The sequence below is a fragment of the Falco naumanni genome, chromosome 7, assembly GCF_017639655.2.
Source record: "Falco naumanni isolate bFalNau1 chromosome 7, bFalNau1.pat, whole genome shotgun sequence".
NCBI classification, from domain to species: Eukaryota; Metazoa; Chordata; class Aves; order Falconiformes; family Falconidae; genus Falco; species Falco naumanni.
In genome coordinates this window covers 22,325,370-22,353,055 of record NC_054060.1, presented here as the reverse complement: position 1 = coordinate 22,353,055, position 27,686 = coordinate 22,325,370, and the positions used below count along the sequence as shown (strand labels likewise).

General features: G+C 43.5%; 1 protein-coding gene across 6 annotated transcripts in view; it reads right to left on the bottom strand.

Annotated features, from left to right (window-relative positions):
* The window catches only part of TLN2 (talin 2), a 206,463-nt gene that overhangs the window by 23,361 nt on the left and 155,416 nt on the right, over window positions 1-27,686 (bottom strand). For all 6 annotated transcript variants that reach the window (XM_040602224.1, XM_040602223.1, XM_040602228.1 and 3 more), the window contains 12 exons: window positions 27,078-27,248; window positions 26,610-26,756; window positions 25,619-25,720; window positions 24,132-24,251; window positions 21,500-21,646; window positions 18,850-19,016; window positions 17,257-17,440; window positions 15,965-16,090; window positions 14,288-14,404; window positions 11,878-12,063; window positions 6,591-6,698; window positions 2,820-2,925 (listed from right to left, as the gene is read on the bottom strand). In XM_040602224.1, the coding sequence (XP_040458158.1) occupies window positions 2,820-2,925; window positions 6,591-6,698; window positions 11,878-12,063; window positions 14,288-14,404; window positions 15,965-16,090; window positions 17,257-17,440; window positions 18,850-19,016; window positions 21,500-21,646; window positions 24,132-24,251; window positions 25,619-25,720; window positions 26,610-26,756; window positions 27,078-27,248 (1,681 nt within the window). The remainder of the gene's footprint in view (window positions 1-2,819; window positions 2,926-6,590; window positions 6,699-11,877; window positions 12,064-14,287; window positions 14,405-15,964; window positions 16,091-17,256; window positions 17,441-18,849; window positions 19,017-21,499; window positions 21,647-24,131; window positions 24,252-25,618; window positions 25,721-26,609; window positions 26,757-27,077; window positions 27,249-27,686) is intronic.

The window sequence follows — 27,686 nt, the reverse complement described above, 5'->3', positions numbered from 1 at the left end:
GCACACTTTTTGGAGTCTCCTTTTTTTGGCAGTGGTTAGAGATGAAGCTAGTATTGACTAAAAAAAAGCATGCTTTTGGCAACGTGTTCCTAACAGCAAAGAAGAGAAGACCAAAACAGTTTCTGTAACATCCAAAGGTCAACTTTTTTTTGTGTGTTGTTGAGTTCTTGGCATTTCTCTTGGCTCAAAGAAATTCTGTAGGTCCACAAAATGAATACTTGGCTGGAAGCGATCTCAGAATTTTGGAAGATCTCAGTGCATTATTGTTTTCATTTTCATTACATTATTCTCTGAATGACAAGATTCAGAAAGCATCTATGTTCTGGACTGAGGGAAGCAATCAAACAGCCAAAAGGACAATCAGATGGAGAGAGAAAAGGAAAACAGACACCCCCTCCCTCCTCCCCCTTCTAAGTTCATAACTACTAGGGGCAAGGGAAGAAAGTGACATTGCAGATGGAAACAGAAAATGATGGGAAGCAGTGTACACCAGGCAAAGGAAGACTAAGCTAGAATGAAAAAAGCAAACAGAAAAAAATATCTCTTAAGGCCTTGTTAAACTTAAGGAAACCAGATCAGAAAGTCTGGGTGAACCTAATATTAACATATGAATGGAAACATTAATCGTTATTAAGGAAGTGCAGCTGGGGAGGAGGATACTGGCACTTTGCATCAGGAATAGCATAACCTGATTCATCAAACATCAAAGGAAATAACCTGGGATGCTTACAGATCAGCATTGCACCGGCTAAATAGTGAAGCGTTTCTGCTATGAATGACCAAATCACAGGAGAACTCAAAATGATGGGCTCCTATTTCTGATGTGCTGGGAGAAAACTGAAGTACATGGTATGTAATCCTAGTGAGCTATATTGCATGCTGCTAATCCCTATATATTACATATATAGGCATTTATACCAAATATCAAAACATCACCAAAGACAATTTCTCAGCTCAAATGGCATACAACGTGAAGGAATTCCGTATTAAACCCTAATACTGGCAGATGAATAGGGAAATAAAATCATATAGGCAGCATGTACAAACACAGTCAAACACAAACTTGTAAAATGTAGCAGTTCCTCTTCACAAAAAGGCATTTCACAAAGGTGAAAAGATTTACATGCTAAATTGGTTCTGAGACAGAATTTTATCATGTACATATAGATGAAAATTAGGAATGGTTTAAAAACACTTTACTTTACACAAAACAGTTTCTAAAGTGAACAAAAAACCAATCCCCTAAAGGTAGTAAGTTAAAAAAAGAAATAAAAGTTATTTTTTATTTTAATGAATATGAATTAAAATGCAAAAACTACTAGAAATCTGTAAATGTCTCTGAAGATGAGGACATATACATTTATAATTCTTTTATATATATATATATATAAAACTCTGATATTGGTTTGGCTTGTTAGCAAATGAAAACAGAAATTTTGAAACATAAGAAAGAGTGCAGAAAAGGCTGAAGAATTCAGTAAATTTACCTGAACAGGGAAAAAGCATAATGTAGATCACTATTATATGAAACAGAGTAACTATATTATGACATAGAGGAGAAAAAACCCAGAACAAAATAATAAGGGATTCTCATATATGAAAAATGTTTAATCTGGATTCTTCTCCAAGAATGTGTACTGCTAAAAGTAGGATATAACTGAGGAAAGCCTGCAGCGTATATTACACAGAATATCAGAAAAATGAGTATAGTGTTTTCTGGCCTGGCTTAGAAAAGAATGATTGAAAAAATATGATTTTATTAGGAATCTTTGTGTGTGTGTGTGTCTGGGGGGGGGAGAAGAATTGAAAAAGTTATTACAACACTTTATTCAAAATATTGTTCTGTAGCATTCTGTTACCTGTGAAATTAGAATGCTCACATGCCTTTGATGGCTGTGAAGATTTCTTCAGACTAAGGTGCCCAGTAAATCTGGTAGTAGATACACTTGAGCCGTAGCAGTCTAATATTTAATAACACCAGCCTTAATATGTATTCATCTCATTTAAAATGTCGAATGTTAGAACTGTCACCCTAAGGGTTCGCATGCATCACTGGATAAAGATTTTACTACGTCAGTCAGTATCTGAGAAAAATATCACTCATCACTTGTAAGAACAGTGAACTTCTGCTAAGCAATGGAATGGCTTGCTTATTTGAGTGCTGAATTTATTTATATTTGTCCACACATTGTTCAATTCTAAGAGTTCAGGAAATCATCCAGACCACAATTTTCTGGTCGCATTGTTTCGCTAACATACTTTGCGAGGGCAGGACCCAGACGGAGGACTGTAAGCACTATGGATCTAAAATTGGCATCACTGCTAGAGGCTGAGGATTAATTCAGTAAGATGATGGCATCTGCTTTTATTTGAATTTGGAAAGCAACTATTAGTGCAAAGCAAAGGACTTATTTTGACTGAAAAACATGAGCGTAAGGAAAGGAACCAGCCATCCAAGTAAAATTCAGCCACCAGCTGAAGAGAAACGGTACTGTGTCCTAGTTCCTGCTACTGTGGCTCGAGTGCTCTGCTTGATTGCTCCAACTTCCAAGGCCACGTGAGTGACAGATGACTTATGACCCATATGACACATACGAAGTGGGAGAGGGTCAAATAGACATGTTTACCAACACTGTAACGAGTGAACACCAGCGGAGAAATTAAAAGAACAGGAGTAGGTGGTACACCAAGACACCTAGAACATACTAAGAGGGGTAGTTTTTTTTAGGTTTTGTTTTTGTTTTAAACTACAAAAATGACATATCACCATCTCTGGAGTAAAAAGCACACCATACTGGTAGCCAGGCTGTCCAACTCACCTTTCATCGCTTCTGCCGACTGGATAAGCTCTGTAACAGCACCAGCAACCCGCTTGGAGAAAGAGGCCAACTGATGCTTTAGTTCGGGAGTTGGTTTTTGAAGGATCTAGAGAAAAAGATAAAAATGTAATAATGTGTATTAGTAAGGATTCCAGAGAACACTGGAACAATCCCAAGGCACACTAGTGAAAGATTTATTTAATACAGCAATACTAGGGAAGCGGTACTGTCTTGCATTTATACAGGAACTGACAATACTGTCTGGGAGTTCTTGGTACTAAAACTAGGACAGAATTCTCCAGAACAGAGGCGCACATGTGAGTATGCGGGAGGAATACGCAGCTTTGGCACTCCATTCTCAGATACTATAGTCATTACCCTTACGCATCAGGCTTAGTCTTTCTGAGCTGCTGGAGAGGAGCTGATTTGCTACTCTTAACAAACTGGTTGGTCACCATTTCTACCCAACAGAATTACAGAGTTCTGCAGGCTCGTGCTAGTTGCCTGTTCTGGCAAAAATCAGCAATAGTGAACACAACAGAAATGCCAACCCTGAGCAAGACCCTTAAATAGAAGGGAAAGAAAGACACCTCGGAATTAAATTTGCATCAAGTATTAAACTGTGCTTCTTCAAATGGAAAACAGTCTGACATTCAGACAGTGAAGTTGAATTCTTCCCCTGAAGAGAAACAACATTTGCATTCTTAATTACCATACTAAAAGGAGAAAAAAGACAAAGTTCTGGAAATTCACATATACACAAGAACTACTTCTGAGAGAAGAGTGACTGACACAGAGAGATTTGAGAGCAAAACAAGAGGCTGAGACTCAAAAGTAACATTCAGGTGTGCATTTTCTTAATGTTTTCAAAAACTCTCCTGCCAAGCAGCTCTGAAAACTAGGTGCACATTGAAAATATATTTTACCTTTTTGTAAGCTTATTTCCCATTTTGCAGTCAAATGCCTAACCCCTTACTTTGACAGAATAAACTAAACTGAACTGTTTTCTTAACATTGCTGGGTGGGAACTCTGCCACTGGAGGAATTCTCTTGCTCTCTGAAAGTGCCATGCCAATGTACGGGTGGACTGGTCTCCCGCTTCCTAAGGATGATATTTAGTCAACTAGTTTCCAAAGTAAACAGAAGTACATGAATCCTCAATTGCTAAACAATCTGCAATGCTAATGAACTGTAACAAGACAGTTATAACCAACGTTTACACCCTGCATAATCCCGTAGTATGGCAGAACATTGAGCATCTCAAGGGTTATCTTCCCACACAAATAAAAATGTCCCAAAACCCATGAATGTCGCCAGGACTACAGCAAAGAATGACATTTTCTGCTCCAGCAACTGTGTCACTAGTGCTACCTACCATAGTAGTGACAACGTTGGAACTGAAGATACGGATGCAAATTTTAAGACTGGGCAGTTTACACACTACATTGTTTTAAAGCTGATTTAGACCTCTCAGCAGACTCTTAGCCCCTGCAAAGTCACATACAGGCATGGCACGAGAACAGCAGCAAAGGCTTCAGACTTCCCTCAACTCAGCATGCATCAGCACTGCTCAAGATGGAGCATATGAATATATAGGAGGGCAGGTCAGTCTGTAACCTTGCTAACAACACAAGTTGTTTTGTATGAATTTGTGCGTGCCCAACAGCTTTAATTAGTGTATTCCTGTGCCCTATCCCTAGCTAGGTGATTAGAGGAATATTCCTTTGAGCAATCAAGTCAGTTTTGTGCCACTCGCCCAATGCAACCTCTGCACAAGTCAATATACCAGCTTAAGAAATCTTAGATATTGCATCTGACAACTCTTGCACCTAAAAAGTATTATCTTCCAAGAAATACGGCTACTGAATAGGGTTCCTAGGCACCCCTGTGCTGAGATACCCATGCAATCATCCCTAGCCTGACTGCCAAAGGCATGACTGAACTCACTAACAATTGCATTACGAGGTGCCACGTGGACTAATTAGAGGTTTCTAATCTGAGATGATCCATGTTTCTGGAGGTTACAAGTTAAATGAGACTGTAGACCTAGGGGTTCGAAACTACCAGAGTAACAGGGATCAGGAAGCACCAGGATTGTCTGATGCTGAAACCATCTAGCTATCATTTTTATCTGAGCCGAAGAAATGTGGGTTAGGATGTTAAGTTAGCAAGACTGTATGGCAGGAGAACAGCTCGGGTAACCATGGAACAAGCCAACGTATCACTGGGGCTGCATCTAGACTGTGCCTCTGCTGCAGCTTGCAAGAGCTGGAACTGAGGGGAAAAGGCAAAAATCCCTAGAGCACAAAGTTTGTCACTTACGTGGGTCAATGCTCCTCCAAAAGGGATCTTTTTTCATCTACCTTCCAGATCTTGTTTGCTTTTATGGTGCACAGTATGGATGTATTGTGTGTGTATGTGACTAGTTCTAGACAGACTTCAGCAAAGACTCATGATGAAGTCACCATCCCATGCAGACATTATGCCCTTTAATTGTGGCTGTGATCTGGGCCAGAGTCAGCTTTCTAAGGCAGCAAACATGGGGGTGGGGGGGTGGGGGGGGTGGGCGGGGCGGGAGAGCGGGAATTTTCTCATTGCTTTAAGGCCCTGAAAGTAAAGCAGCCTAAGGTGAGGAAAGCATGTTCTGCTTTATTGGAGGAACAGGCCTTTCCTACCTTAAGCTTCTTTCCTTAAGCAGAAAGAAGAAAATAAAATGAGCAAAAATTGACTCAAGTCTTCGGTCTGTTCTGGCGTAGAGTCTGAAATAAATACTATGACTGAGTTTGGGAGACCAAGTCTGAAAAATTCCCTAAAGTACTTCTAAACTAAAAATGGATCACACCCCTAATGCTAAATTACTTACTGCTATGCAGCTCTAGGAACTACATTAACAAGTTCAACTTTTCTTGAACCATTTTCCCTGCTAGTGGCAAGCATAACTGTGACTTTCCTTCTATGTTACGTATATTTTAACGAGGTGATGTAGACTATTAGACATGATGTATTCCCAGCAGTAAAGCTGACTTGGATTTGCTGATCTGCAGTTAGGGGCTGCAAATCTCAGTTTTAGAGACTGTAATATGTCAGCTTAAAGCCACTTAAATCTCTGGTATTCCGTGAAGCTGACTGCTGATTTAAGTCACCTCCAGAAACTTCATATCTCACAAATGTTAGTTCAAACACACATTATTGCTGCCTAAAATGTAACAGCAACCAAGGAACAATATATTACGTGATCATTACGTCTGGTCAAGAATAGCCACCTGAGAGCAGGATTCCCGAGTCTGGACCCGAGTGCAGTTCTGCGCAGAGCTTTGGGGTGTCACGCCTGGCAGGAGCTGTGAAGCTCTGAGAGGCTGTGCTGCCCGGGGCCTGGGGGTTGGCAACTGCAAAATGCACGTAAAAGTGCCTTCATACAGATAATGCAACCACCTTGGCCTGGTGGGCAGGGGCATGCCTAGTATGTCTAATGCTTACAGTAGGCTTGAAAGAATGCCAAAATGTCGTCTTTTAATTTCTTTGTCAAGGAACATTTTTAAGTCAGGACCCATACTGCCACCAGATCTGATCCAGAATTCAGTCCCATTTAAGTACTCCCAGTTTTCCATCTGTCTCACAGTTTGGGCTGAAGTACTGAGTTTACTTTAGCTTGCTTTTCCTGAATAACAAAACTGTTCCTAATCTTGTGACGGACTGATAAAAATGTGTCACTAGCAGCCACTCTAGGAAGAGGTCAGAGATATATATACCTGCATGCAGACAACTTCTTACCAGGAGAACATGTTCCAGGAGTTCCAGGTATCCCAGGGTACATTCTGTTCCGAAGCGCAGGGCTCTCTCTCGAACTTCTTCACTCACATCTGGGTGATATGATGCTTGCTGAGGAGGCAAAACAACATTAGGACCCCAAAACTGCTCCCACAAGAGGAGGTCATCACAGGGAAGAGACAGGGGAAAGAGAAGGCAAGGGATTTTTCATAATGTGCAAATGACATTTGAGCTCCAGAACCAGCCCTATCTGTTGGGAAGGTGTAAGCAAACTGTGCTCGGAGAGCACCAGCGCTCCCGTTCCGAGAGCGGCACTGGGAACACTTGTCCTTTTATCAGCACATCCTCCTGCCCCGGTGTGCAGCTGCTGTCCTTCCTAGTGTCCCTCCTTAGGTACTGTCAGCAGCAGCGCGACTTCTTTCTGCCAGTTGAGAACAAATAGAGGAAACCTTTGAACCACCTGAAAATACAGGAGGATTTACAATTTCTTCTAATGAAAACATTGCTTGGAAAACACCTCGGGGCTGGGCTGGGCTCTTGGGCTGCATATGTACTGTTCTACAGTGTAAAGGCTGTGCTCTTGGGGCTCTTCTTTTTTTATTAATACCAACAAAAACAAAAACTGGAAGTGCAGTTTTGTTACCCACAAATGGCTGTTTACATCTTACCGGTAAGAAATATGCTAGAACTGTTTTTTTTTATTGTAAGCCTGTACGGCCTACCACCAAGGAACAAAGGCAGAAGCAGCCACCCAGTTTGGAGACCGGAGCGCTGGGCTGGGCCCCACCAGAGACCTGGGGCCACGCACAGGCCAGCACCTCCAGCGCAGGGGCAGCGGGGTCCCCTCACCCCCGTTTGCAAATGGCAGACAAAAAATGCTACTAAGTGCCAGGATATTGTTATTCCATGAGACAACCCCCCCCCCCACCCGCCCCAGCCAGCGCTGGCTGCCTTTTGTCACCCGGTACCACTCTGTAAGCATGAGCTTATGAACGGCTTCTGCCTGACACAGGGATTATAGACAGCAACAGGCACTGCTGGAAACATCTGTTTACAGAGGGAGAGGCAGCAGCAGTCAGTTCTTCGTCTTCTTGAGGATTTCCACCAAGTATAATATCTGACATAAGCCTGACTAATTCAACCCTTTCATTTTTAATAACGAGTGAAAACTGCAGCCTCTTCAAGCCTTGGATTTTCTAAAATAAACTGCTAGGGAACTTTTTTACTGAACAGAAATGCTAGTTGTTGACAAGTGAAACTTCCTAAACATCTTAAAAATTAGCATTTCCTCGCAGGGAAGAGCTCCTGCCACCCCGCAGCCTGGTCCCTCCCGTGGGGCCGGGCACAGCTCGCTCACCGCAGCCCCCCCCACCCCCCCGCACCCTGCTGGAGCTGGGCTATGGGTTCCCTCTACTGGGAAGTTCAAGTTCAGCAGAAACTCGTTAGCCCCGTCACCTCTTCATCGGCTCAGCCAGTAATCCGAAGGGAAAGGATGTGGGAAGGAACGGGACAGGATTTTCCCAATCTTCAAACAAGCTCCAGAAGTCAAAAACGTTCGGAACAGCTTATTTTTCATTTTTAACCCCCCAGAGTTTCCTATGAATACACGGCAAGCACCCCGATACGCCTCTTGTGCACTTGGAACACCGTTACATGAGCAGTTAGAGCAAACACCTGTTGGAGAGGGATACAGACTCCCTGCTATGCTTTGCACACATAGCCAAGACTGACACTGTAATATTTTGGGACCATTTTCAAGGTTCAATGACTCTTAAAACAAACCATCCACTCACAGCAGAGCAAAGAGGTGACAAAGTCCTTTTAGGAAGACATTTTTCTATCCCAGGAACATCCCAACAGACATCTCACTCCACCAGTTAGGACTTGCAAAAAACCAAACCAAACCCTAAAAAAATCCACCTCGAAACGTTTACTTTTCCAGACTTGCACAGAAAGGCTGTCCAAGCATCTCAAATGGAAACATATGTCCAAAGGACCAGACCACACATTGATTTCCTCATGTTGAGGCGTCTCTCCGCTCTCAGCCCTCATTTTACCTTCATGTGCTTGTGAAACAGTAAGGCAGCAAGCGCTACTTGACTCTGGTACTACAACTTCTCGCCAGTCAGCACAGATCAACAACTTTTGGAGGTAAAATGTACTGAGATAGCCAGAATAATAAATAAATAAATATCAAAAATAAAAAATCAGATCAGTGTTGTTTGAAGGAACCTGGAGAATTCGCAATGTCCATCCTCCTGCCTAAAGCTAGGTCAAGATTAAATTCCAACCAGATCACTTGGGTCTTTGCAAGCCTCCAAAGATGGAGATGTCATATCTTCTTCAGGCCCCTGTCCCAGCGCTAAATGTTCCCCGCAGTGGAGTGACTGGCAGTGCCTGTGTGTCAGTGTTCAACCACTGTTCCACTGCCCCGCCACGCACCTCGGCGCACAGCCCAACGTGGTGCCCTCTCAGCAGCCTCCCGGGAGGTCTGAGGGCCACTGCCAGGTGCCCCCCAAGCCCCTTTCTGGCCCAGCTGAGCAGGTAGCTCAGCACCTCCTCGCAGCGCCCATGTTCCTGTCCAGCCCCCCGGCGGGCTCCTGAGCTTGCTCCAGTTCTGTCAGTGCCCTTCTTCGGGGAGCCCCAAACTGGGCACAGCATTCTGGACACAGGCTGAAGGGTGGTGAGAAAAGGTGAGTAATCGCTTGCCTCAATCTACCGGCTACGCAACGATCTAAGACATTACTCACTGCAATTATTTTCTATGCTTTTGATGGACCTGTTTCCTTTCCAGTAGCAATCATTAAAAATAGTGATATTATGCACAGGTTACTTACTGCATAGTCATTATTTTATACAAATAGGTAATAAAGACAGAAATTGTTATTAACTTAGGGCCTGCTCTAACCTTCAATAAATGTAATTACAGTGTTTCCACTGACTTTAATAAGAGTTGTCTTGGTTCATTATATCCCGCAGTAGTCAACCTCATTGTCTTTTGAAATGGCATCTACTTATAAGCATAGAATTAGTAATGAGCACTGTAAATTCATGTATAGCAGAACCAGCACAAGCACACACACAACTGCTAATAAGTCAAATCCCTTATACGACTTGCCTTAGGCAGTTGGCAATAAAACAGAACTTAAATTTAAATTCCTGACACCAGGGAAGTCTGAGCTATGTTGTATACCATAGATGATATATGTGCATTTTTGTCTTAGCCCAAAGGACACAAAATCTTGTTATTTGTCAGTGCTTATTGTACAGACCAGCTTAATCACACCAGAGTCCCCTCCAGTATTTGTCGCCTATCACAACAACCGAGTTGCACTGCATTGCACAGCTTTTATGGCATAGTGAGGCTAAGACTGCTGGTTCCTACCTCTAAAAATCAAGGGATGTGGCTTATTATGGAAATGCCATATACAGCAATCAATTTATAGAAATGAATGGCATAAGATTTCTAAGTCTCTGAGCAAAATCTGTAGAAACAGGATTTTCTAAATCAAGTCTGGTACAAACTGTAGATTTAAAAGCTTTGTTAAATGACACGGCTATTTTGTCACACATTTTAGACAGTGCATGAAATTAGTATACCTGGAGACTTTTATTCCTGTTTGCCCAGTAACTGCTCTTAATTTTAGGAAAGCCAGACAAGATCAAACTGGATCTTACTCCTTGTCAGTGTCTTATTAAAGTTAAGTAAAATGATTCCCAGCTATCTTCCTTCTGTAGATGGCTTTCTTTGTGAAGGTAATTCCCTGGGAGATCATGAATGCTTTTCCAACATCCCAGACCTTCATTGCTCAGTTTGCAGGAACTTTCATCCTGAGGGCCACTTGCAATGCATAAACTCCGAAACCATTAAATTAGTTGGGAACAAATATAAACATAAAAAGGTGAATGCTCATAATTACATATTGGGCTGTGTATTATGGTGTGCGTTTGTAACATTTTTTGAAACAGAGGATTCTGTTCCTGAGATTTTGCTGCCTGTCTGGAGACATTGAGACAAAAATGTGTCTGTGCTAGCCACTTCCAAACGACAAGGGATGTTTAGTGCACTCAGCACTCGAATTCATGCCTGAATTGCTTTGTCAGGATGCTGCACAACTTAGCCTCCCTTAGAAGTTTCATTTAACTGGACTGTACCTAAGACATATTAGGCTACAGTAGCTCTCATGTAAATAGCACAGCTGTTTAATTTTCCCATGCAAATCAGAGCTGCTTTGCTTTGTTGACCTGAGTTTGTTGAGTGGAGAGGACAGAATCAAAATCTGAAGCATACAAAGTGGTCAAGAGCTCTCAAACATTAAAAACCCTGTTAGAAAATGAAGTCAAAATAAAGTTTAAATCAGTGGTTTTGTACAAATCCAGTTAGGACTTGCACTTCTGTATAAGGATCATTCCAAAACCAAAATTAACCTTTTCAGCTGGGCAGCATTAGGCTAAAATTAATCTGGGACTGATGCAGACAATTAGGATTTGACCCAATACTGAAAATCACACCCCTCACAAAGAGCATCACTGTTTTACTGTCATCTTCTGTAGGTGTAAAGGCAAAAGTACATAAATATAATTTACAGGTAAAGGCACTTTTGGATTACTACTAAAGACCAAAAGGAATGAGATCTTTACAATCCCCCCCTTTTTTTTTTTAATTTATGCCTAGATCTTTATAAACATAACAAAGACAAACAGCATAACAGCCATTTATATGACATACACTTTCCCCCCAGTTTTGCAAATCAGTTTTTGAAAGTTGTTTAGCTCAAGCAAGTGTAGAAAACAGGGTACCAATATTTTTAGTGCAAAAGCAAACCACATTTTTGAAAAGCACAGAAGAAATCGAGCAAGCTGACAGGTTTCGTTAGAGGGGAAAGGATTACTAAAAATAGACCTGAGTAATTCCTTTCATCATTCCTTTCACTTTTCCTAGAAATAATGAATTTGTGCCCATAGGATTATTCATATAATCTACTACTTGCACAGATTGTTTGTCTTCCAGTGTAATAGGAGACTGAAAACTAGGAAATTTCAGGCCAAATTAAACTTCTCATTTTCACAAAAAGAAACCAGTCGATATTAGTGCTGCTTTTTTTGTGCATAGCACAGAAAATCCTTTCTGAGAGAGATGTTCCTTTAAAATCATCATAACCATTAACTTTCTCATCTGAAAAGTAAGGCATTAATAAAAAGAAATGGAACAGAAACTATAACATTCAATGGAATAGAGGCACACAGAAGAAAAAAAAAATCAGTCTAAGGCAAGGAAGTGGATTTTTACCTTACAAGCTGTTAGCATGTCAGCCACTGCTTTGCGGCTCAGATTTGCCGTAGCAATCACATCCTCCTGTCTGCACGAGTTCCCAGCTGCAACAGCTTTGGCAGTTGCCATGGTGATTCCTTTCGTCATCCGGATTGATTCTTCAGGTGATGATGTCTTTTCTGGAACCTCGCTTGACTGAAACACCTAAAAGTGAAAGCAGAAGGAAAGCCTGATACCATTCAAGCCCAGGCAGAACCACCACAACAAAGAGACAGCACATGGAAGCAGCCTTTGAACAGCAGGAAATTAGAAACATATTCAGAGCACTTGAGTATCATTCTTGGTTGACATGAGTCTGGTCCTGATAAGCCTGCTCACCTACAGACAGCAGAGAGAAACAATAGCTGAGGGAAGCACACAAAAAAAGGTTAACCCATTCGTCTCATCTGCTATTTAACTACCTGGGTGACAGCTTGTTACAGACAGCTGTTCAGAGCGTTACAGGATCAAGAGAATTACTATTCCTTTAATTAAATTCTTTTTTCATCCTGACTGCTGCTTAGGCTGGTCTACTCACATGAGGAGATCCTTCCCCTGCAGAAGCTGGGCCTTCCAAGCCCTTGTTGATAGCACTGTGCAGGACAGCCTGAGAACATCGCTAAAATATCCAAATGGCTCTTAATAAATGTGGAGGTGGAGCATTGTCTCTCATGCTATACTTAGTCTTGCTCAGAAACCTGAAGATACGATTTTGCAGCGTGAATCGTGTGAAAATAGTTCAAATTATCTGACAGTACACACTGCTCTCATCAATACTGGAATATGTAAACTGTGGTAAGATGTAGGTAATAAGAGCTCAGTAACCTCACTTTTATCTTAAATTTCCTTTTCCCAAGCTTTAGTCTGTATTTGCTTGCCATTCTTTTAGTGTGCAGGGGCAATTTGGAGAGCACAATTAATCAGTTTCTTGACTACATGCAACCTAAGTAGGGTGGTGGTTACAAAATGAAATGTCTGGACAAATATGAGCCTGGTCTATCCCATGCTCCCGGTTCATCAATTATTCCACTTTCTCTCTCCAGAAACGGAATTGGTGTTAAAAAATAAAGTCTAGTTAAATATGTGAAGGACATCCCTCAGCGTTGCTCAGATTCAGTCCCTGGAGTTCCAAGTCAAGCCTGACAGATGTGTCATCCCGGTTCCCCTCGACCCTCTCCTAGCACTCCGCTTTTCTCCCTGTGAAAGGGAAGACACCACCACTGCTGCAGACCCATTCCTTTGCAATGCTGACAGAAGGAAAAGGAGGAACATTTCAAAGAGATACCAACCAGACTGAGAAAGCAGCTGTGATACTGCACAACCCTTCAGTGACAGATCTGGACCCGTTCTAGGTCAGTTACGGGAAGGAAGGAGAATGTGGCCAGGCCTTCATGAGGATACACGACAGTAATGTGCACTAGGCACCACACAGAACATTCCTGATCAGATACTGAATCAGGAGTTTTTACCACTGTATGAGCTTCCAACAGCTATGTACAGGTATTTTTAAAAAAATAAATTTAAAATAAACAAGGGTTATTTCTTCATTACAACAGCATTGCTCACACAATGAAAAATACATGTTTTACGGAGGGCATCTGACAAGGCAAAGCTGTGCCAGTGCTGTTGCAGTAAGAACTGCTAAGCCACAGATTATGCAACAAAATATTTTCTGAAGACTGCATCTATAGGTTCTTCATAAAAATGGACTGTAAGTAAAGGAGGGGGGAAAAAAATCAGGCTTTTTCATAGACACACAGGTATTAATTTATGTCACTGACAGGTGTACTAGTAAAAAGAATAACTGAAAGCTGCACCTGGAGGCTATACTTCTGTACCTTAAGAGGAAGGAAACCAATTGTCATGGTCTAACACCTAATCTGGGAGAGAATTCCATGCTATTCTTAATTCCTGCTCAGACAGAGTATCAGTTAGCAGGCCATGTATCACTTCCTTCTGTAATAAACTATCATTTCATAATAAAGGAAAACCAGAAACAAGATTAAACTGCAGATGCAGTATGGCTATGATGCTGAGGAAACGTTACCAAAGCCGGGACCAAAAAATAAGTGAACAGCATTAGACTCCAAAAAGAATATCGGTGGTGAAAACTTAACATCTAAAGAACAAAGAAGCTGTTCATTGCTTCCAGATGTGTACACGGCAGTAGCATCTCAAATCTTAAAGCGGGGGCCGGCAGGATCTGAAAGCAGACAGGCTGAAGCTGCCTTGTAATCGTACTTTCACAGATGATTTGCAACAGGTAGAGAGAACCAAACACGTGCTGCACAGCAGCAAAGTGTAGCGTGAGGAGGAGTGCCTGGGCAGGCCGGCTGAAGTGTAAGAGCACACTTTCAGAACTGCCACGTATGGCTATTTTGTTCCGTACCGTGAGTTCCTGTTTGATGTACTCGATTGTGGCCTCAAGAGCTCTTGTCCCCCGAGTAGCTTCATCTTCCACTGCTTTAACAGTCTTCAAAAGCGATGTGACATTTGTTACCATCACCTGAAGAAGAGAGAGGTGAAAACAAAACCATGCGATGCCTTCCTCCTATTTTTCAGAGACAGCAGGGCATGAAACAAGGCAAGTTAAGCTAGGTACCGTCCTTACTTCTAAGAGGCTTCATAAATGACACTTGTCAGGGACCTAACACCAGCTCTCCTCTGGGCGGTTCCTGAAAGCTCCTTGTAAACTGCAGAAACGTAGCACAAATAACCGCAGAGCGACACCATCTGAAGTGTACGTGTTCCGACAAAAATTTTACCAAAAAAATGGAAAATGCACAACATTTCCAGGGTAGGTCTCTTACACAGATTGCTTGTGTTAGTGTCTTTTCTTCCCACATGTCTCACACTGCACGTTGAAAGAGACGTGAACCGAGGTATGGTATTTCTTTTTGAAATTCACCCCGTATGTTCTCCAGGATCAGGTAAGACCCCAGGTGAGCAAGCGGCCAAACACCAGGCTCAAGCCCAGCGCAGATACAGAATCAGTGTTGCTGTTCCCATGACAAACCCAAGAGTCCTGATGCAGAACAGCCCAACTATCACTGCAATAACTACACCCTTCCTATACCTCAGCATGCTGAGATACACATGATAGCTAGAATGAAAACAGAAGGGACAGAAAGGCCAGCTTCTTGACAATTATGACTTAAAACACAGCAAGCCCTTCACAGCAGGAAGAGCCATGAAGCCGCTTTTCTTGACTAGATGGGTCATTCTCAAGCAGCACCTCAACATACACTGTTGTTACCAGGTGCTCTGAAGGAAGAGGTGCACAGGTCTTGCTGGTAAGCAACATACACGAGTGAGAAGAGCTTCCAGCCAAGTTAGAAGCTAACATGACACTCTCGTAATGTGAAAGCAGAAGTAACGCTGCCTAAATCGCCACATCTGAGAACATTTTGTAGACACGAAGCCACAGGATCTTTGCGAGGTGACTGTGGTAATACATCTCGGTTGCAGGGGAAATAATGCACAAAGATATCCCAGGTATGGTGTAATCTGTGTGAGTTTTGAGCTTTGATATCTATGTACTTCCTGGGAAGACCCAGGAGACTGGTGTCAGAAATAACATTATATTTTCCTATTTTGCTTTCATGTTATAGATGTTCCCCTACCCACCCCCACCCCCCCCCGCCCCGCCTTCCTCCCTCCCCTTCTCCCCCATTCCTCAAGCTGCAAGGTCTGAATAAGGAGGCCACATGTTTACCCTGAGCATATGTCATTTGTTAGAATGTTGTATTTAGGTATGATTTTATACTGGTTAAATTTTAGCCTATAACATTATTAAAGGAGAACCTGCCCTCAGATACGGGCTTGCAAATGAAAGAAGCTTCTCTTCAGAAAGATTACAGTTCTTTCATCAAAAACACAGAAGTCATCTGACAGCCTACAAAAACTGCAGCTTCATGGAAACTCAACAGTGTCATTTTTCTATATCATGCCAGGATGATAATGAAACAAACAGAGACGAGATTTCAGGCAATCAGAAAATGCTGAAATGCAAGGTTCGCATGTCTATCCACAGATACTTTCAAATAATCTAAGAATAAGGTTTTACCTTGGCAGCACCTTTTAGCTGGTACATAGATGGATCATCTGCTGGTTTGCTGGCAGCTCCTTTGGTAGCACCAATGAGATCAGAAAGGGCCTTTGCAACATCCTTGATAGCATTGATCAGGACAACCTATAGGATTGAGAAACAGCCATAAGCCTCAGGCAAGAAACGATAGCCTGGATGAGGGAGTAACTTGTAGAACACAGATTAAAAAAAAAAAAAAAGGTCTACTACTGGTACATAAATAGTACCACCCTTCCTTCCCCTAGCCCAATAAAACACATAATATTCTGGAAGAGTAAAAGCTGTGCTGACAGCTGCAGTATTTCATACAACTAGTCAGAATCCATACAAGCGACTATTTCCTGTGAAGAAATGGAACTGCTGATTGCAGGTAGGATCTCCTTCCTCTGAGCTTCCCTAAAAGGTTTACTTTTCTCCATGTTCTTCCCCTTCGGGTGGAAGCGGGACTACAGCAAGAAAACAGATGGATTATAAGCTTACAGTGAAACGCTACAGCTGCGTACCAGTTCTGAAATCACCTCCGGAGAGATCCAGCGTACTTGCTATGGCTCCACGCTAAGAGGGAGACAGTCTTTCAGGGAGAAGGAAGCAGAACCTCTGTAAGAGGCTATACAGCTACTCAGAAGTTCAGTCCATCATACAGGTCAAGCAAACCAGAACACACATCCCTTTCAGAGCACTTTGCAAACGAGCAGGCTTTGCCAAACTCCTGTGTACCACTACAGGCACGCCTGCAATATGCTTGCCAGCCTCCCTTTCACCGAGACCCAAACAAATGACTGAGGAAATATTTGAGATAATCGACACTGAAGGCTGAAGTTACTGAGTTAAATGAAAACCAACTCAGACATAGCTAGAGAATGGCAAGAGCTTGTTAACGTACCCAAGTAACGCCCAGCGCCCAGCTCATGGGTAAGCAGCTTCATGCCATGCAAGTCTTGCAAGCTCTTTAGAACAAAAATGGGATGAGTCAGTGATCCAATCACAACTTAGTAAAAAAGTGATAAATACTTTGCTAAAAGCATTCCAGCTGGAACACAGCCATGAAATAAAAGCAAAAGTGTCATACAAAGGCTCATCTAGTTCCACTCAATGCTTTAACCTCTTGAATGTATTCTAAAAAATGAGTGATGTCTGGGTAAACCCAGTAAAGTCCCAGCAGAAACGAACCCTGTTGTGTTGCTTAAAAACAGAAGTCTCACAAAGTCTTATCAATTCAAAGCTGTCTCTGGTCTCTTTAAGAGTATCAGAAAAATCTTACAACATCTCACCTGTGTTTCAGGATCATCGGATCCCAAGCTAGCTGCTCCCAATTTTACTACTTCAGCAAGTTGAGTGATGGTGTTAGCTGATGACTGAGCTGCTTGGGCCAGTTTGTCCTGACTCGAGGCAGCACCAGAAACCAACAATTTTGTATCTTCAACTAAAGCTTTTGCTGTTTTCAGGATATTTTCCCTGTAGCAAAAAAAGAGGAAGCAGGGAAGGAAGTGGAAAAGGAGAAGAGGAAAAAACCCCGTGTTTTTCAATGTTATGGTGACTAACAGCTACATAAAAGAGCTGATTGTAAGTCATCATGCCAGCGTCCACTCATAATATACCACAGGCCAGGCTGCAAGGAAAAAAAAGGCTAAAAACCCAACAAAACCCCTAGAACACAACTACGACTATTAAAACTGTAGCGTTATATTTTGGGCTAGATAAAGGCAGTTTATTAAAATGAACCCATCTTGAAAAGAAATGAGGTAGGGCAGTATCAGAAGAGCATTTTAACACTGAAAGAAAATCTGGCCATGCTGTGAGGAAAGTAACAGCTGTCAAACCTCCACCTTAATCAACATATCGTAAGGAAATGATAATAATTATTTGTGAGGAAGGCAGTAGCAGGAATGGCAAAAGGCACAGAGAACATGGCCTAGTCAGGGTTCCCCCCACCATATACATGCTTTGACATGCTGGGACAACAGATCCAAAGCCACATTTGGGTAAAAGAAGAAACTGTTTTGAGTACAGCTGTCACAAACAAGTCAAGTTAACTGAGAACTAGAACCACGTTCATATAAAAAGTCAGCCTGGAAATTAATGACTCCTGTATGAAAATCCCTGACTTTGAGTCTGCAGAATGGCAGCACCTCACACACCACTGCGTCTTTGCTCTTTCTCGAGCAGCCAGCAAGGCGGGAAGCGCGTGTGGGCCAGGCAGACTGTGAAGCAGCCGGTGCCCTGGCTGTGGAGCCCTGGCTTGTACTGCAAAGGAACTCACACTCAGATGCTCCACATCTCTCAACGGGATGGAAAATGCTGTGGGATTATTTTGTTGCATGTGCTACTTGAAGGGAAAACAGGCTTATTTCTGCCAGAAGGGGAGAAGCGTGGCACAGCGGTGCCATTTCCATCTCTGCTGTCCACAACAGCATTAAGCAGAAGCATGATTTAGCAAGACAAATAGTCAGAAAGAGAAGAACACCTATGGGGAAAAGGTATATAGAAGATTCCTCTTCAGTGTCACGGACAGCTAATTTTCGCTACTGCAGTAACAGCGCATGGTAGGCTATGGCTTGAGTAAAACCCAACACCCCACCCCCACCCCCCAATAGTTCTACAGTTGCGGTCTTCTGTTAGGAGTGCTCTTGGTGGATGTTCCCCAGCTTTTTAAAATTCTTTCCTCACAGAAATATCCAAAGTGAAGTTTGCTGTCCTCTACCAATATCCCAATTTTCCCATGCCTCTTCTCACTCAACTGCCTCATTCAATTTCATCCATGGGAATCTAGAAAGGTAAAAATTTATCTCCACATGCTGGTCACTTCTGCCAGTTCCACTGTTACCCTGTGCACATGCTCTTCCACCTTTTCCAGTTACACTGACCTGTGGTCTGCAAAGGATTCGTTGTTCTCAGCATTAAGGGTTCCAGCAGTAGCGAACATGATAGTGGTGTCCAGGTCTGCAATTATCCCAGACACGGCACTAGCCGCAGTAATACAGGCTTGTGTGCCTTTGTTCCCTGCTTGAAGGGCAGATAAAACTAAGGAGACCTGGAAACAACATAAAGCAGCAAGGTGGTCATCAGAAGAAAGCCTCATTATGGGATGCTGAATTAAGCGAGCTTTTTAACATGACTGGCATCAGCAATGGAAAGTAATTCTGCCGTGTCATTTTGCAGACTTTAATAAACCTCTCCTTCCCCTTTCCCGCATTTGCTCTTTGTGCAGTAATCAGCGTGATGACTAAAGACTGTCTCCAATTAAAGGGGACTTCAGCTAGCAAGTCCACTTTTCAGACAGAATGAACAATCTGTCCACCACCGGATGAAGCACACCGGTTAAAACTTCCTTGAAATACGGTCAAAGGTGAACTTCTGCCAGGATGAATGTCAGAGCCAAGGGCTACTGCTCTTTCCCCAACACGTGCAAACAAACACTGGCCTCGAGCACCTCTGGAGTCATGTGCAGTGGTAGTGGGTTTGTGTGGCAAGGGTTTGGGAGCAGAGGAACTACAGAGGTGGCTTCTCCGAGAAGATGCCAGATGCTCCTGCGATGTCCAATGGAGCCAACGCCAGCTGGCTCCAAGACAGACCTGCTGCTGGCCAAGGCCAAGCTAATCAATGATGGTGGGATAATGGATTTAAGAAGGGGAAAAAAATAAATCTGCGCAACAAAACTGCAGCAGAAGAGTGAGGTGATGTGGGAGCAGCAGCCCTGCAGCCCCCGGGCCACCACAGCAGGGGCAGGCGGTGCTCCAGGCACAGAGCGGGGATGCCCCGGCAGCCCGCGGTGAAGGCCATGGTGAGGCAGGCTGTGCCCCCAGCCCGGGGGGTAACGGGGGAGCAGATCCCCCCCAGCCCGGGGAGGGCCCCACGCCGGAGCAGGGGCTGCCCCAAGGGGCTGGGACCCTGTGGGGCAGCCTGCGCTGGAGCAGCTCCTGGCAGGACCTGTGGCCCCGTGGGGAGGGGAGCCCGGGCTGGGGCGGGTTTGCTGGCCAGGCTGGGGACCCTGTATGGATCCCGGGCTGGAGCAGTGAGTTCCTGCAGGACGGCACCCCCTGGGAAGGACCCGGCTGGAGGAGGGAAAGACAGTGAGGAGGAAGGAGCAGCAGATATATGTGATGAACCGACTGTAACCCCCATCACTCCTTTCCCTGTGCTGCTCGGGGGGAGGAGGTAGAGACATCGGGAATTAAGTTAAGCTTGGGAAGAAGGAAGGGGTGGGGGAACGTGGTTTTAAGTTTTTATTTTATTTCTCATTATCCTATTCTGACCTGAACAGTAATAAATTAACCTGATTTCCCTGAGTAGAATCTATTTTGCCCATGGCAGCAGTTGCTGAGTGATCTCACTGTCCTTACCTTGACCCACGAGCCTTTCTTTATATTTTCTCTCCCCTGTCCGGTTGAGAAGGGGAGTGACAGAGCAGCTTTGGTGGGCACCTGGCATCCAGCCAGGGTCAACCCATCACAACAGTTCACAGATAGAAACTTTAACATCAGAGAAATAGAACTCTGAATCCAGATACTAAATATTGTTATACTTACAGAAAGACAACATATGGCTTTATATCTAGCAAGATTTTTGATCACTAAAAACCTAGAGATCTCCATTTCATCTAATTAACATTGTACTTACACAGCTCCGCAGCTGGGATGCTGTTCTCATGCCACACTAAGGTCCTAAATTCTGCTTTTGCAAGAAAGGATCCACAACTGAGGATACGTATACTGACTTCTGACAGTACAGTTCTTCCCAAGGTCCTGTTCTTATTCAAAGCTGTCCCTGAATAGGTTGTCCCTGTGATTCATTATTACTCTTCTTATCAGCTTTAAGTCTTCTTAAAAGATATAGTCTACCCCTGCCTAGGTTTGGAATTGCTGATACTCCTGGGGAATGACAGTGGAAAATTGGTACAGCTGAGAGCGCACTAACACAGGCTGAACAAATGATGTTTGGTGAAATCTAAAAGTAACTGATACTGAGGTTCAATGTCTGTGCTCAGCAAAAGGACAGAGAGGCCATCAACAAGGTGCCACAAAGCAGAGTTACTCAGGCTGTCTGTCTGAAGTGGACGGTTCCAAAACCCAAGAAGTCCCAGTCAGTCTGAAGATACAGTTATAAGTGTGTTAGCCTGGTCCAGTCTCAAAAGGGGAGGACACTGCTACATGAAATGCCATGTCCCGGTACCTGTGGCCGTCCATGTGGACTCCATCAGGGAGTGCCTCATAAGGCACAAACGACATCTCATTGCTTAGGGGGGAGTTTTGGTCCAGTCTCTCTAGTATGAGGCTTAGGTTTTATTCTGAGACATGAACAAGGGCTAATCATGGGCTAATCTAGCACTTGAATGGCACTGAACACTTGAAAGTAAGAATTTAGTGTAATTCAGCCAATATTGTACTATAATGGGAAATTAAAAAAATAACCACAAACAAACCCCCAACTTTCCTGAACCCAAACAATTTGACTGGCTTACTCCCTGGGGAAGCTTGGTAGACAAACATCGTGGGGCAACACAGAGCTATGTCTTACCTTTTCTGTGACAGCACGAGCACATTCTATCAACTCCCTTTTGGTGTAGCTGTCTGTAGGGCAAATTTGGAGAGCTCCAGCTTTTTGCACAAGAAAGATACAGCCGTGGCCAAGCTCTTGCACCCGAGTCCTGATCTGGAACCCTATCTAGATGGTAAAGGAGGTAAAGGGAAAAAGGAAGCAAGAGCAAAGTGAATAAATAAACATCATGCCAGTACATCGCATCAACACAAATGGAAATGCAGTCACCCTGGTGAATCTTTATTACCAATATTCCGCCCATCGCTACACTCTCTGCAGAGATCAGAAGAAAAGTCAGGTGTGATGCTATCTACTCATGTAGCACAACCCTACAAAAGGCTTACTGATGAAACAGGAGCCCTAGTGAACAGGACCCCGGGAAAGAGAAGGCATAAGGTGTGTACTCAAGTCAAGCATATGTAATTCACAAGTGTATGTAACACAACCTCACCACATTTGAGTAACACTGCTTCATCTCCCAGAACCGTCCCATCACCATGAGCTGGATTACTCTACACTGCTGAAACTGGGTCAGAAAGTATATGACCCTGTTTTTCTGGGAATCTTGCACAGAGCCTCAACTCTCCAAAACAGACCACATACATGTGGAGCACTGAAATGTGGAAAATCCTGCCCTCACTACTTCTGATTTATTAATAATCCTACAGCATAAGCTACGTCATCCCTGTTTAGAAACACAATAGTTTTAGTACTTACATGTACTCAGGGATATAGGTGTGTATTGGGATTAATGAGTAAGCAGGAATCACAGCCATTAGTATCACAAATGGAATTATTTCAACTTCAGGCATAAAGTAACATGCAGAAGTGGTAATTCAATTTAACAATATCAGGTCGAATGCAAGCCGTTGCTTTTCATGTAGCTCCTGAGCATGAAACACTCGGTCTATCAGTGGTGGAGTGTAAATTACCAAGTCAAAAAACTCTTTGAAAGTCTAATCTAGATGATCTGACACATCTGGTGACAGTGAGATACCCTCTTACTCCAGCTTGACAGTTTGTCTATGCTCCACAACCAGAGGCATGCAATGAGAAGAGAGAGGTGGAAGGATTTCTGTAATTGCGCTCAGGGTACGTGCAGCAAGTACTGTAACACATTAACACACCAGAGGTGAATAGTCTGTATCCCTCTGTTAGCATGAGGCACGTCAGACTGCATGGAGAACCCGCTCCTCCTGCACCGTGTTCTGCCTCTGATGTGGAAGGTGTTCCATCAGCCAGAGATATCTGTGCTCCTACCGGCTGCCTGCATCTCACTTTCAGGAAGTTATACCTAAAATCGCTTACAGGCAAGATACAAAAGCATATATATATGTTTGTAATCTACCAAAACACATGAGATTGAAGGACAACTGTATAGCCGTTAATTAAGAGTTTTCTTTGTATTTGCAAGTTGTCTGTAAGCGAAAGCCCCAAATCATTTAGGAGGTTCTGCCCCGGTCTACTGAATTGTCCTCTACTATCACAAGCTCTTTCTTTCTGAAGCTGGACAGATGTTTTGACAAGAGGTTTCTGTTCTTTGATTGGGTAATTCTTACAATGAGCTTGTAGCATAAAAAGCCACACTTACAAAGTAAAATGTTACACCTTTTGTATAAGTCCCTAAGTGTCGTTAAAAATCTGCCAATTCATAGCACTCCCAGGGAAAACTCGCTCTGCAGACAATTCAGATGTATCGAGAGGAAGGGGACGGCTGAAGAGAAACAGAAGCGAAGCCGTTTTGAAGTTCCAAATGTTCACTGAAAACAGTTTGTTGTGAGCCCTAACTCCTATCATTACACAGCTGTGCACGCAAGCAGCAGGAACTGCGGTGCGTTACCAGTGAAGACGTGCTCTGGAGCGCTGTGCGGAGGCACACTGAGCGGAGAGCGTAACTGGAGGAGGGCAGGCTCGGGAGCAAAGACCGGAACAGGCACCTCTCCGTCAACCGTACTTACAACACATACAAGTAAATAACTGTTGATATTCTAAGATTTCACAGCATTTTGAAAAGACACACAATTTCGCTACTCTCATCAGTTCCTTTCCGTCCAATGAGAACAAACTCGGTAAATTTTTTTGTCCGGCTGTGTACAGTTTGTGTCTTAAAGCCTGTTTTTTAGCAAAAATAGAAGTAGATCGTAAAAGGAACAGCTCTGTGTAGCCTGAGTACTTGGTCACATCACGGTTTCAACCACATGACAGCAGCCAAACGAAACCCTTCTGGGCACAGGCGTGCTGCCCTGTGCTACCTTCCAAGGGCCAGTGGGCCAGCGGCAGCGCATCTGTTTGCCCGTTGGACAGCGCAGACAGAGCACAGAAGTGGCTAACGAAGCAAAGGCAGTGGAAACGTACTCACTGCATTCATTTTAGAATCGTCACAAAGGCGCTGGAAAGAAGACACGTTACCTAACAATTTGAAACCTGTTATCTCTCTGACCATGCAAGGGATGCATTGTGTTTGGCGACGGCTGCAAGTGTGCTGCTGCAACCCAGCAAGGTGAGCAGCCCTTGCCACTTTGCTCTGTATTTACTGCGTACTCTATGATTAAGGAATACCCAAGTTGATGCCACCGTGTACAGAGAATAAAGAGGTCTAAAACTGGCAGACCTCCTCTGGTTCTGCTGTAGCTGCAGCCATTCGGCCCTGGAGAGCCAAATGCCCATAGTCATTGGTCATTTGTGATGCAAGTCCTCCCAACTCTTCCGGGTTAGTAACCGACTTAGTCATCTGAAAAAAGAACACAGGCAAGAGAAAAAAGAAAAATGACAGGCATGAGAATAATTTGTTAATACACTCCAGCTCTGAAGCACACTCATTTGTTTGGCCACACTGATGAAACGGGTAAACCACCTGCCCTGGAAGGGGCCTGTCCTCCAGCAAGAATTCCATGAGGAAACTCAAGCAAACATGCTTTATTAGAGTCATGGTAACCAGGCATTCGCAGAACATACGGAGTAATCAAAGAGCAGCAGTTAGCACTGGTAACTCACTCTTTGACACAGCGGGGTGAGGGGCTGGGCACACAGTCACTTGGACGGGGTGGAGAAGCGGGTTTTGTGTGTCGCAGACACCTTATTTCGTCAGAGGTGAGCTAGCCTACATCAGCCTCAGCTGGTGTGGCGTGGGAGCATGAAAATGGAAAAAATGCAAGGACTGATGCAAAATACATCTATGATATGGGAAAAGGACCAAGGAGAAATAGGTAGGCTTACGTGGAATGCCTCGGTAGAATGTCAGTGTAATGATTGACTCTCTCTTTAGAAAAAGCCTACCTTTTAACAGAGATTATCTCCTCCGTCTCTGATTTATGTTAGTAAAACCCATGGAATTCCATCCTTGAGGCACAACTAGTTTTTAGACAAATTTATACTTCTTGCCAATCAGCTGCAATGTCATAGATAGCGGAATCATCAACTGCGACAGCAATCAGTTTTGTAACAAATCCTGTCCGTAGCATACACATACAGTCCCCTTGCCTCTCTTAAAAATGAGCCAGCAATGGAAGTACCCTTCAAAAGGCAAACACGCCAAGGTAAACATTAATGTGAAACATGAGCGAAGAAAATCTCGATTCAACAAGCATCCTTTTTTCTTTTGTCAAACCCAAGTATATCACAGAAATGCAAGAAAGGAACAATTTGAGATGCTGATCTGCATTCATTTGTAAGTATTACAGGGGTCTGAAAATACTGGTGTTAGTTCACAGGCTAAATAAAACAGCAAGTGTGAAAGGGTAACCTGAATCTTCAATAAATGTCAGGTGGTATTTCTGTGACAATTAAGCAGTCTGATGAAAAAGTGCACAGGTGAAATGTTTTCCTTTTATTTCTCATATAAAATGAACCAAATAGGAAGTATTTGTGCAGAAGAGCCACCACACAATCCAGCACTGCAGAGGGCTACCCCTATGATCAAGCCACTAATAGCCACGAGTTAAAATTGACAAAATCATCACTTCCTTTGCTCTGTTACCCCTGAAGAGATAAGGTTATTGAAAATTATCATTATAAAGTGTTTCACAACCCTGTACAAATCATTCCATGTTCCTTATGTATGCAGAAAAGTGTGTACTTAGTTCTAATCAAGTATCTTACCATTTCCTGTGCTGTTACAGCAATGGCTTTAGAATATTTCACCACAGTGGTCTGATAATCAACAAATGTCCCCTTGGGATCTGGAGGTGTACCTTCATCCAGCTGCAAGAAAGAGGGAAAAATACAGCAGAAATAACAAGGTCACAACCAATAGCATACTCTACATGTAACAATACTGTATTATTATATTATTGTATTATATGTTCATTGTATTGTTTTGTATGTTCATTTTTATAATCTTGTCTCTCACAAAATATGCAAGTGAAGAGAGTGCACCAGGATGCACAGAGAAGTTCAGAAAAGACTTTAGCTTGTGTTACGAGCATGGAAGATGCAGAGAATTTACAGTGTAGCGTTTTCAAGAGCAAAAGCTACCCTCTCACACAAGGTCGAACCACCTGTAGTTCTTGGCTGATGTAGAAAGTGCAGCAGTTACAAAACAAAATGTTCCTGCAAGAAGATAATGTAAGATTCCTTTGTGTGGTAAAGGCTTCACTCCAGCACACCTTTAACTTGAGATAGCAAAACTATTTGGATTGAACTCATTTACATTTTGCAACTACACATTTTCAGTAGAATACTTTACAAAGCATAGCAGAGCACTTCAGGCTTCAACATCTTCTCTGAAAGCAGTTTGCTTCAAGGTTGGCCTGCTGATCAATTAGGAGACTAACATGAAAGATAAGTAGGAAAAGAAAGCAAAAATAAAAGGCCAGTTGACCTAAGATTGCAGCTAAATATCAGCATACTGCTGAATAAAAATGTTCTGTAGTAATTCTACTGACAGGTACCATGCAGGCTGTTAACGTGAGCAGCACAGCCCATGTCAGCTTGATTTCACAATCTGCAAAATCAAAGAATCCTTCAGTTCCCTGGCACAGTGCAGCAGCTGCCACCCATCACGTCAAGCAGCAGCAGCTCTTCCAACCCCCTGCAGCACGGATCGACTTTCAAGTGCAAAACGAAAACGGGTCTGGATTTCTATGCTCACCTTGCTCATCGCTTCTGCTATCGAGTCTACCATACCTCCAACCATGCCTACTTCACTTGCAGCTTCATTTAAGGTAACCATGATATCATCCACTGCCTCTTTCATCAGCTGAGCGGCCTCCGTGATTGCATCGTGAGTATGGGATGCCTGGAAGAGAGAAAATGAGACAACAGCGATCATCAGAGCACTGATTTGTGCATAAAATGTATAAACTGAAAGTGCAATTAATGAAGACAATACAGTAACAGCTCTGAAAATCCCCTTTCAGGTCAAAGATGAGAAGCTAAACCTGACAGCAATGTCAGCAGAACAAATCTCGCTTAGACCAGAAAACACAATGTTGAACAGGAATCACTTAGTCATTTTCACTGGGTCCCTGGACCCTGCAGCAGGTAGGTGCTGTTTTTTTCTGTCCTGCCTGTCCTTTCCCCTCTCCAGTAACCCCTTAGTTACACACAGCAGCCATACCTTGGGGTTTCCCCCCCCTTCTTTGGCAGCATACAGCATCTGCAAGGCGGATTCTGCCAGCGTCTTGCTCTGGTCCAAGACGGTCATCTGTTGCTGATGATCTAGTGTTTTGGATGCCACGCCAACTGCAGCTAAAACCAAGGGTTCGAAGTAACTTGCCAGCTGTGTTACCTAAGAGAGCCAGAACAACCACAGAAAGCCATTAACCCTGCCTCTCAGGTGCAGCCAAGGGGAAGCCTGCCTCGTGGCCACCATCGGGCCGTGGGGTAGCTCCAGCAGCACACTGTCCTAACATGGCACAGTGGTCGGTTTGTATTCTGTGCCTGTGTGATTCTGTCTTCCCTCACCTTCAAATTGCCTGAGAAAGATACACATCTCCTCCCTCAGACACACACGGTCCCCTGAGGCCAGACAAAATCATTTTCAAGACGGTTGCAGGTAGTGCACACTACTTAGGAGCACCCATGACAAGTGCCTCCTCTGTGCAAGGCAGGAATTTCTCTGCCTTTGTTGCAGAGAGCAGGTAACAAACGAGACCACGCTGCGTTTGGGACGCTCTGTTCATCTCAGGGGCTGCTCATATTCCCAGCCTTCGCTCCCTAACTTCTC